Source organism: Oikopleura dioica, unplaced genomic scaffold (assembly GCF_907165135.1).
Source record: "Oikopleura dioica unplaced genomic scaffold, OKI2018_I68_1.0, whole genome shotgun sequence".
NCBI lineage: Eukaryota > Metazoa > Chordata > Appendicularia > Copelata > Oikopleuridae > Oikopleura > Oikopleura dioica.
The window spans coordinates 43,924-54,401 of NW_027649634.1; the positions used below are offsets into that span (position 1 = coordinate 43,924).

General features: G+C 41.6%; 3 protein-coding genes across 3 annotated transcripts; 2 read left to right on the plus strand and 1 right to left on the minus strand.

The window, feature by feature from the left end:
• Positions 1–593: 593 nt before the first annotated feature.
• Positions 594–3,682, minus strand: LOC145710807 (uncharacterized). Its single transcript, XM_081788512.1, has 12 exons — positions 3,502–3,682; positions 3,024–3,459; positions 2,829–2,963; positions 2,720–2,783; positions 2,341–2,431; positions 2,187–2,258; positions 2,081–2,145; positions 1,907–2,034; positions 1,703–1,849; positions 1,548–1,658; positions 736–1,504; positions 594–694 (listed from the first exon to the last, which is right to left on the minus strand). Exons 1-11 carry the CDS (start codon positions 3,595–3,597, stop codon positions 1,389–1,391), a joined length of 1,461 nt encoding a protein of 486 aa, XP_081644638.1. The 5' UTR covers positions 3,598–3,682; the 3' UTR covers positions 594–694; positions 736–1,388.
• Positions 3,548–4,842, plus strand: LOC145710796 (uncharacterized). The gene is made up of 3 exons (XM_081788502.1): positions 3,548–3,944; positions 3,984–4,487; positions 4,530–4,842. The coding sequence occupies exons 1-3, from the start codon at positions 3,787–3,789 to the stop codon at positions 4,810–4,812; spliced, it is 945 nt and encodes a 314-aa protein (XP_081644628.1). The 5' UTR covers positions 3,548–3,786; the 3' UTR covers positions 4,813–4,842.
• A 311-nt stretch (positions 4,843–5,153) lies between these two features.
• Positions 5,154–6,900, plus strand: LOC145710812 (tubulin alpha-1 chain-like). The gene is made up of 6 exons (XM_081788517.1): positions 5,154–5,311; positions 5,372–5,614; positions 5,656–6,014; positions 6,060–6,340; positions 6,384–6,675; positions 6,717–6,900. The coding sequence occupies exons 1-6, from the start codon at positions 5,279–5,281 to the stop codon at positions 6,850–6,852; spliced, it is 1,344 nt and encodes a 447-aa protein (XP_081644643.1). The 5' UTR covers positions 5,154–5,278; the 3' UTR covers positions 6,853–6,900.
• Positions 6,901–10,478: the final 3,578 nt, after the last annotated feature.

Sequence of the window (10,478 nt, forward strand, 5' to 3'; positions counted from 1 at the left end):
TTCATAAGCATTTCTAGGAAGGCGGTGGCCCAGATAATCGTCGCAGACAGAGGATAACAAGATGAACCCCTGTTGAGTTCGATCGTCTGCCAATCAGTCCTATCTTTGATTGCTGACGAGACTTGATTCCCGCAGCTAATTTCTCTTATGCGCTATTTTCTGTGTGACCTGGCTTTATTTTGATGCGAGCTTGATAAAATTTAGTCTCAGTAGATCGCGCCATTGCCATTTACGGACAGACAGCTAGATTGATAAATTCCGGGACTCAAAGACTCAAAAATAAGATTGAGAATATGTTTATGCATTCGGCAATTTATTCTGAAGGTGGTGTGCTCTGAAGCTTTGCGATTTTTTCCTCAAGAAGCTTGAATTCATTTGCTGTTGCTTCAGAAATTCGCTTCTGAGATTGTTTTATCAGCTGGTGAATTGCATCTAGCTCGATTTTCGTGTCCTCGAGCTTATCATCGACCTTCTTCTCATCATTTTCGCTTTCTGGCGATTCAGCTTGGTTACTTTCCTCAAGCTTCTTCTTCAGATTGTCATTTTCCTAATTGTTTTGAATGTGATAGGAATGTTTAGTCGCCTACTTTTTCGTCAATTCATGAGCTTCATTTTCAAGAATCAGGACGCGTTCGAACTCCGTTAATTGCCCCTTGAGCTGGGCAATCTCATTTTGTTGGTCGCTTACATTCGCCTTCAGAGATTTAGTTAAACATACATAAGGGTTCAAGGTACCTTTAGATCGTTGAATTCTTTCTCATCCTTTTCAATTTTTCCTTGAAGCTCTCTAATATGATCTACGAGAATCGCATTCTCGTCTTGCAAAGTGCTCATTATTCAGACTTATTTTTGATACTGGACTTTCGCGGTCAGTGAAAATTGAAAAAGGCCGCGCTTGAAAACGTTCCGATTTATTATTTGTAAATTTGATATGCAAATTTGCCGAAGGAAATGATTATTCAGTTCTTTTGTTTATCGAAAAAGAGCTCTCTCAGCTGGTGAACTTGCAACTGGGCAACTGCGTGCTTTGACGCTAGAATAATGAATAAAAAGTTGTCTATGCGAAGTAGAATTTATTTTAATAAATACCATATTCAACCAAAAAGTGAAGGGAAGAGAGCTGAACAAGGGGGGCAAAGAATAATTAAATGGAATGAGTTAAATTTTACAGAAGCAGAAGATAAGCAAAAGAAAGAACATTGAAAGGTAAAGATCAATAAGTAGTACCCAGGCATTTTTTTACATGCTTAGTACGGAAACTTGGAAAAGAATTGTAACAGTCATGACTTGTACGGTATATTCGCAAAAATGTGGTAATATGCTCAAATTAACTAATTTACAAAAGAGAAAAGACTGATGCTCTTGTTTCTTCGAGAAAACTAAGAAAATTAAAGATTTAGTCGATATTTTCGCCGCGTTTGATCATCGACACTAACGTAATTTTTCGGAAAGAAGCCGCGTTTTTCGGGGTTCGATTCTAGATGCCCAAACCACCAGTCGCTATCTGAAAGAAAATTTCAATAGAAGAAGGAATATCGGTGTTTTACCTAGATTGCTCTTTTCTTGTCCAGGAACTGAAACATGAACTTGGATCCTCGTGTGAGGCTCGAAGCCCAATTCGTCGCCGACTTCACTTTTAAAACGATAAGCAGAGACGGCTGAAAAAAGGGATCAGAGCAAGTGGTGGTTTTAAGTTCTTTACCTTGGAATGTTTCGACTTGTTGCGTTTGATTTAAGTTGACTTCAACGAGTCGAAGATCTGTTTCTCGGCTCACCGAGTGCTGCATGTGATGATGAACGAGTTGGTTGAGACTGAAGAACGTTTCTGACCAGAGATGATATTGACCCTCTGAATTTAATGATCAGCTAGAGATAGTCTTTTGACTGTCAAAATTGTTATTCTTACGTTGATTCTTCAAAATTCGATAGTGTTCGACCAAATTTCTATGCGAGGTATTCTTCACCGACAACGAGAAAGCACCCGGGCCGCCACTCTTTTCAGACGCGCGGATCAAGAACGCCCCTCGAGGCAGACTGAAACAAATTTGTTAGTATTTAATCAGTTGAAGTAGGGGCGTACTCTTGTCTGGAGAGAATCTGTTCGGCATGTTGTCTAGGCACGCCGCCGTGGAACCATGGATTAGGCTTTAATTACTGTAATTTAGAAAAGAAAATTTGAGATTTACCAGAAGTTCGACATAATTCGCAGGAACGTAACCAGTTCTTCCTTGAAATTCGGCTCTGTGGTGTTCATTTTGCTAATTTTTAAATGATTAATTATAACTAATAAATTATATTATATAATATGGAGATATAAACAAGAAGATTAAGAAGACTTACGATATCAATAACAGTCAGGAAATCTCCCTGACGAAAACTGAGCTCATCGGAAGATCGACCGTTGAAATCGTAAAGCGCCCGCGCTTCCATTTATCTTTCTCGATTTTCACTAGAAATATCCCTTTTTTCTTCTGGTTCCTTTTGTTTCTTTCTGTTTCTCGCGAACGATCACACAATCATTTAATTGAGTGCTCTAGTCATCGACACACTCGTACAGTCGTTATTCGCAGTCTAACTGGATCGGGCTCAAGATAAAGCGCATGCATTTTTCAATCCGCAATTTTAATTATACAGAACTATACATACAGCTGGAGCAGTGATTTTGAATAATAAGCAGGGTATTCTCTCAGAATTGAATCTTCACAAAATCTTCACGAACTCGCGAGGGAAAAAGCCCTTCTCTGACGGTTTTCCTTCAAGATTGCCATATAGCCACTCGGAATCTAAAAAGTATTTTCACAAAATGAATTCGTATTTTTGTAGGATACCATCGTAAGTTTCAAAAGCGGGTTTCTTTCGACCTTCTTGTGGAACTGGTATTTTCTTATGAACGATTATGTGACTCCCGGCACCAAAGCTGAGCTCGTTTATTTCTTCTTTTTTGAAGGAGAAAAGGGCGATTGCTAGAAATATTTGTGTATTTAAAATGGCCTGAGACTAGGATGGTCAGAAAGTGAAATTACCTGGTGTAGGCTTTCCAATATCGTTCTCGCCGCCTCTGAAGCCAAGATCAACATGGTGAAGCTGTGGTGCACCTTGTGGTGCTTCGGGGTCATTCTGAGGATCACTGTACCAAAGGACTAGTTCATCCAGACTCGAAAATCTTCTATTCTCATACATCCAGTAAAGCCCTTCTTCGTCCTTGGCGATTCGGTAGTGCTGAACAATCTCTGGACAATTCTCGTTTTTCACTGACAAGCCAAACAGAAATGTGTCATTCGGCTTCGTCTTTTGGCGATTTCTGATGAGAAAGCTTCCGTGAGGCGCATTTCTGAGGATGTTTTCTGCTTCTTCACGTTCTATATGACCAAGAAACCACGGAACATCTCGTTTGAGCTTTACGTAATTTCCAGGAACGTATCGTTCTTCTCCTTTTATGTCAGCCAAGAAAAAATCTCCCTAAAAAGAAACTTCGAACGCGAGGATTTTTCAAAAACATACAGAATTATCAAGGATGTTAATCTCTAGGCCAACAGTAAGGGTGAATTCGTCGCCTTGTGCTTGCACTTGATAATCGCAAATCGCCACGGCTTCCATCGGAAGATTTCGGCTGGGATTCTTCGACTTCTCTAGAGATTTGTAATTTCTCCCGCGCGCGCCTGATTGGTCGGTCAAATTAGTGCCCTTTTTGGGGAGTCCGGAAACTGGAAGACCTGCTTTTCACCGACAAACTTACCACCAGCTGATTTAACATACATCGATAGAGTTTTCTCTTGATCTAAGAATATGAATAGAGAAAATTTTCATGATAAAGATCAGGAAGATCATTTGACGAAGATCGAACTGCAATTTTCTGATGACATGGGATGCTACAGCAAAGACTTTCTGCGTGAGAATTTTCCCTACTTCAAGGCACTATTTGAATCTGGAATGAGCGATGCTTGGTAATTTTTACAATCTCGCGGTATATTTCAATTCTTCAGTAAGAACGAATATTCTCTCCCGATGAAGAGATCGGTTTTCGATGTGTTTCGTCAAAATGGCGAAGCGTTTCTGCAAGATCTTGCAGGAATAAATGATGGTTCCGAAGGGTTTCCTGGTAGCATTAGAGATGCTATTCTATTCTTGCAGATTGATCATAAGCTGGTTAGTTATCCGTCAGGACAATTGTGTCAACTGAAAGAGAAGATTGAGTCTTCGTGGTTTCACGCTGGTGGCGACCTGGAAGTCTTTCCAGTATCATTAGCGCGGGATTTCGTCAAACTTCGATATTTTCATGATGAGATAATGAAAATAGGGACAGAAGAGAAAGAGAAGAACGAGTGGCGTAAGACGAAGATACCGGATATTATCCCTATTGTACCGAAGAAATACACCCAGATGCAATATATTCCCAATTGCAAATTTATTGCTTTCTTCCAGAAAGAAATGCTCGACAATTGCGAGGTGGAATCAATTTTGTTCGACGACGATATTGTCTACTGCTTGTGAGTAGCCCTGAAAAATACCTTTTTATCCCTTGTTTCTAGTGCCTTGGAAAAAGAGACAGATTTCAAAATAGCGGAATATGAAATTCAAGAGCGTCGAATCTCCGATTTTCTTGGCGATGAGGATAAGAATTCACAACTTATGCTTGAAGGAATCAGCCCGTCTTTCCCGCTTGTTTCCGTTAAATCAAAAGAGACAAACAGTTTTACCGTCACAGTCAAGTCCCCCTTCTCGCAGAAGAAAATTTTTATTCAAAATGGATTCCGAAGGAAAGGACCTTGGCGAAGACTCTTTGACTTTTCTTTTGACATATTCTTTTCTTAGATTTTGTAGTATTTTTAATTTCATCCTGACTTACTAAAACTGCCTTTGAAAGAACTACTGCTGTTAATCAGTCAACTTATCATAACCTGCTTCAGAAATGGCGACATTCCGGGTAAGCAAACAAGACTCTTCTATGATTTCTGATGGATCTTATTGAGGAACAAACTATGAGGCTAAATTAGAGACAGCGCGCAACGGAAAAACCAAGATGCACGATTTTCACGCATGCTCCAAAGATGGCATTTCCCCGATAAACTACCTCTTTTTCAAAAAGTTGCGGGGGTCATGGCGTTTTGGGAAAATTGGTTTGGTCTTGCCACCAAGCGGGTCGACTTCGTTGGCTCGAAAGTGCTTCGGATATAAACAGCCCGGCAGCGGAAAACGCCTCACTCCAGTCTTCGCCGAGATTTTAAAATCTCGCCAAAACCAGAGCCCTTGAGTTTTTGATTTTTGAAACCAATTTATCATGCGGGAAGTTATCTCCATCCACGTCGGCCAGGTAAAGCGAAAACAGAGAGATAGAATTAATATTATTTTTCAATCGCTGACCTATTTTCAGGCCGGTTGCCAAATCGGCAACTCGTGCTGGGAGCTCTACTGCTTGGAGCACGGGATCAACCCCGACGGAACCGTTCCAGCAGGAATGAACAACGAGAACTTCTCGACGTTCTTTTCCGAGACTGGAACCGGCCAATTCGTTCCTCGCTCCGTCTTCATGGACTTGGAGTCGTCCGTCATCGGCCAGATCCGCACTGGAACCTACAAGCAGCTCTTCCACCCGGAGCAGCTGATCACTGGCAAGGTAGCAGTTTTTTTATGATTCCGGACTAAAATCATTTTCAGGAAGATGCAGCGAACAACTACGCCCGTGGCCACTACACCATCGGCAAGGAGATCATCGACCGGGTCCTGGACCGAATCCGAAAGCTCTCGGATAACTGCACCGGTCTCCAGGGCTTCATGGTCTTCCACTCCTTTGGTGGCGGCACCGGAAGCGGTTTCACCTCGCTTCTGATGGAGCGACTTTCCGTCGACTACGGAAAGAAGGCGAAGTTCCAGTTCGCGGTCTACCCAGCTCCGCAGGTGTCGACTGCCGTGGTTGAGCCCTACAACTCGATCTTGACCACACATACGACTCTGGAGCACACCGACTGTGCGTTTATGGTCGACAATGAGGCCATCTACGATCTCTGTACGAAGAGGTAAGATTGTCAACGCCATTTTATTATCCAACCGAAAATCTTTAGACTCGGCGTAGAGCGACCATCGTACAGCAACCTTAACCGAATTATCGCTCAGGTTGTCTCCTCGATCACCGCTTCGCTGCGATTCGAAGGATCGCTCAACGTGGATCTTAACGAGTTCCAAACGAACTTGGTGCCGTATCCACGAATCCACTTCCCGTTGGCGACCTACGCGCCGATCATTTCCGCCGAAAAAGCGTTCCACGAATCGCTTTCTGTAGCGGAATTGACCAACGCTTGCTTCGAGCCGGGCGGACAGCTGGTCAAATGCGACCCAAGAACTGGTAAATTTTTAAAAGAGAAAACTAATCCTAAAATTTTGTCTAGGCAAGTACATGTCGTGCTGCCTGCTCTACCGCGGCGACGTTGTACCCAAGGATGCCAACGCTGCGATCGCCGGCATCAAAGCTCGACGATCCGTCCAATTCGTCGACTGGTGCCCAACCGGCTTCAAGGTTGGCATCAACAACGAGGCACCCGCCGTCGTGCCGAACTCGGACCTCGCCAAGGTTCGACGAGCACTCTGCATGCTCTCTAACACGACGGCGATCGCAGACGCCTGGTCGAGATTGAACCACAAGTTCGATCTCATGTACGCGAAGAGAGCCTTCGTCCACTGGTAAGAATACTCAAATATGCAAGAGCTAAAGTTACCTTCAGGTATGTCGGTGAAGGCATGGAGGAAGGCGAATTCTCCGAAGCCCGAGAGGATCTCGCAGCCTTGGAAAAGGATTACGAGGAAGTTGGAATGGACACCAACGACGCTGAGGGCGAAGAAGACGAAGAGGAATATTAAATTCATTTTTTGAAATAATAAGTTCAAGAAATAAACCTCTTTTTCTTATCTTTTAGTTTGTAATTGATTTGATGCAGGTTATCCACAATAACATTGATTATAAAAACACCAGTAAATCACTCTCAATAGCAGGCTAATCAAGAGCATATGGAAAACAAAGCAGCCTGCATTCTCTTATAAATACAAGAATAACCCGCTTGAAATTCATGAACCCTTAAAAATTCAAAACCCCCGCGCGCTTCCGCATCTTTTCCTTCACAAACTAATTGTAAATATGACAAGGAGAGCTTATTACCCGAAAATTCCGCAGGACGAAAAAGCAAAATATGCAAAAATAAGATTAACGACGAAACAACGTTACGTTAAAAGAATTCTAGTGGCGTCTTTTTATTTTTTCTACATCCTTGTCGGCGCATACATTTTCAGCTTACTTGAGCATCCCCTGGAAAAGAGACTCTGTAATGAAGCGATTGAAGAAATTGAAATTCAGTAAGCATCAGTGTCCCTTTCACTATCAAATGTTCTTGAAGGATCGAAAATTACGAGAAAACGAAAGAGTATTTGACCAGAGAGCTTATTTTTCCAAATGCGACCCTCCCACCAGAACTGAACATTACAACAGCAATATTTGATGTCTCGACTCTAGCCCCAAAAACGATCCTATCTACCCAAAACTTTACTGTCGCTGAAGCAACTGAAACTTATTCAATATCCCCGGCACCAGCGAGAATTCGACGGCAAGTAAATATTGATAGCATTCTGTTGGAGTACAGCTTCTGTACCCACAACGAAACGGGGGCAATCATCATGGAGCTTCCAGATGATGATATGCTGATGATCTTGCGATCCTCCCACGAGGATTTTTTCTCTCACACAGTTTCTATTTCGGGGATCAACGAGGAGAACAAGGAATTCGAGAATGCTGATGAATATAAAAGGTAAATTTGCAAGTTCAAATGATTACGATTCAATTTTAAATTTAAGTTTGTTTGGAGGACTAAAGACTTCTTCGATAACAACAGGACTTCGATTTGTAAACGATTTCGCTCAATTAACGCTGAAATGGAGTGGCTCAACTGCGATATGTCTTGAAAGATTGATTCTCAAGCTTCCGAATGGGATGCAAGCCGATTTGATTGCAAAGGAGAAGAGAAACGCAAATTATATTTGGTTCAGTACTAAGTGCGATGATTTTATCGACAGGAAAGAGTTTGAAATATCAACGAACTGTCGTCAAACTTCAAACTACTTCTTTGATTACGAGTGGACGTCTTGGGCCGACTGGGGAAGCTGTTCAAGCTCATGTGGACTTGGCACCAGGCAACGAAGTCGATCTTGTGGCCAAAAGAAGCAGAATTATAATGAATTTGCAGCTATTCCAAGCGAAAGATTCACCGTTTTGCCCGTTGATGAAGTCCGACTTTGCGCCAATCTTGAGGAGGACTACATCGAAAACCAGCCTTGTTTGAATTCAACCTGTCCGGTTATCACTGAATGGTCGAACTGGTCTGATTGTTCTGAGACTTGTGGTACTGGAGTTCTTTATCGCAATAGAAAGTGTGAAGTGTCTGGTGATGAATGTCTTGGTGGAGAATTTGAAGTAGAGAGTTGTGAAACAAATGAAAAGTGTGCGACTGCAGTGTCACCTGAAAATGTAACCATAGACAATATGACAGTGTCAACAGGATCTACTACAGTTTCTCCATCGACAGAGGAAGCTAGTGACTGTGTTTGCGAAGAACCTGAAGTTAAAGAAATCATCAAAGAAGTCGATAAAGTTATAGAAGTTGAGTCCGAAGAATGTGAAGCATTGAAAAGACAGGGACTTCCACCATGTGTTTATGAAATCATGCAGAACATGACGTATATAAACGGAAAAAGTAATCTTTTGTTCGACCAAAGTGCTACGGTAAGCGTATCTGATAATTTACGGTTACTAGAATTTCAATAGTTCAGCTTCACTTTGGACAATGTCAGAATCCCCTATGCTCTTGATGGCAACGTGACTGACATGCTGATGGAAATATCGAGAAATCTAACCGTCGTTACCCAGAACTTGACTTTATTTAGTTACAACTTGACAGACCCAGTATTTGAAAATGTAACAATTGGTGAGACTCAAATTTGGGAATTCGGTTTGACAAGAGCGAATCTTGAGGCCAGAAGGCTTTCAGAATCAATTCTATCATCTGTCAGTGGGATTATAAGAGACGAAGTGGAGTTGCTTGTTGAGAGAGCAAATCTAACAGTTAATCAGTCAATAGAACTCATCGATGTGAAGCAAGGAGACCGGCTGTATACTATCGCCAAGCTTCAAAAAACACGAGATGATGTAGGAAACATAACGTGCGAGGTGGACAGTCTTTTTGAACGATTTGTAGTCGACTTTCTTGTTGACGAACCTAAGCGCATCAAGCATATTATTAACGATGTCAATTCAGTAATCGACGAGCTAGAAGAGGCAAAGAGTCAATCGATATATTTTATGAGAGCCTTATCGACTGAATTCAGTAGAAATCTCACTTCAGCTATAGAATCAGAAATGAGAATGGCGGAGGAACTGAAGCAAGTAGAACTCATTCTTATCAACAAAGAAAAGCTGGTTGAAGATCAATCGGAGAAGATAGACACCTGTGGGGCCAATCTTGAAAGTACTCTTGAAAAATATTTGGATTGTCGGGTTCCAAAGAGGATGATGAACGGATCGATTTACGGAACAGACTCCTATCTTCAGCCGGAAAAGAAAATACACGATTCGCTCCAAAACTTCGTTCCTTCTTATGGCACTGAAAATGGAACATTCACTTGTCCGAATTTCTGGAATTACAAAAACTCTCTTTTCTACGTTTTCAATACTATCGCCGTTTTGGGGAGCAAAGACATGGAGCCCTTCACAACATCGGGAAAGGTTTTCAAGGTTTTTTATTCGCTTGTTGGCATCTGCGCTTTCCTGGCTTTATATTTCTCAATTTCTTCATTTGTTCTTGCGAAGGTTAATAATTACGCTGACAAGCTTGGGAAGAATTATTCGTCTGATAAAAAGTATAGAATTCACGTTGGTTTTGTACTTTTTCTTATTTCATTTTGGGTTTGCTTTCTTGTGCTTATACCATCGAATGCTATTTCACAGGTGAAGTTTTTAGCGAATTCATCAGGTAACATTGAAAATTATTAGATCGAAGGGTGGTCCTTTGGCGATTCTGTGTATTATCTAATGTCATCATCCTTCTTCTCTGCAGGCACAGATACAGGAAGGGCGAGAATTCAATCTGTCACTATATTTATTTTCAAAATTCATCGCCTAGTAAGTCCCAAGCTTTCTGCATGATAATTACCTTTTATCCATCTATCGAATAGTCATTATTATCTGGAACTTCATGAGCAATGCGAGTGTTTTCATCATCTTTCGATACCTGTTTTCGATTTCGCAGACTGTCGTTACAGGTTTTTTTGGTCTACTTGATTATTTATAGACAATTATTAGCACGAAAGCGTGAGTTTGAAGAAAGCATCAGACAAAAACATATCGTTGAAAGAAATGTTCATTCGAATGAAGTTGTAAAACACGTCCCTATCCCTAAACCAAGAAGACCGAGGAATGAGCTTCGAGAGGAAGAAATCACCGC

Coding starts and splice junctions, on each gene's coding strand:
- LOC145710807 (XM_081788512.1), bottom strand. CDS start 3,597: ATGGAAGCCGTGGCGATTTGCGATTATCAAGTGCAAGCACAAGGCGAC. Junction 1,850..1,906: donor TCGAATTTTGAAGAATCAAC/GTAAGAATAACA, acceptor CATTAAATTCAG/AGGGTCAATATCATCTCTGG. Junction 1,659..1,702: donor ACAAGTCGAAACATTCCAAG/GTAAAGAACTTA, acceptor CCCTTTTTTCAG/CCGTCTCTGCTTATCGTTTT.
- LOC145710796 (XM_081788502.1), top strand. CDS start 3,787: ATGAATAGAGAAAATTTTCATGATAAAGATCAGGAAGATCATTTGACG. Junction 3,945..3,983: donor TCTGGAATGAGCGATGCTTG/GTAATTTTTACA, acceptor TCAATTCTTCAG/TAAGAACGAATATTCTCTCC. Junction 4,488..4,529: donor GACGATATTGTCTACTGCTT/GTGAGTAGCCCT, acceptor CCTTGTTTCTAG/TGCCTTGGAAAAAGAGACAG.
- LOC145710812 (XM_081788517.1), top strand. CDS start 5,279: ATGCGGGAAGTTATCTCCATCCACGTCGGCCAG. Junction 5,312..5,371: donor TCTCCATCCACGTCGGCCAG/GTAAAGCGAAAA, acceptor ACCTATTTTCAG/GCCGGTTGCCAAATCGGCAA. Junction 6,676..6,716: donor AAGAGAGCCTTCGTCCACTG/GTAAGAATACTC, acceptor AGTTACCTTCAG/GTATGTCGGTGAAGGCATGG.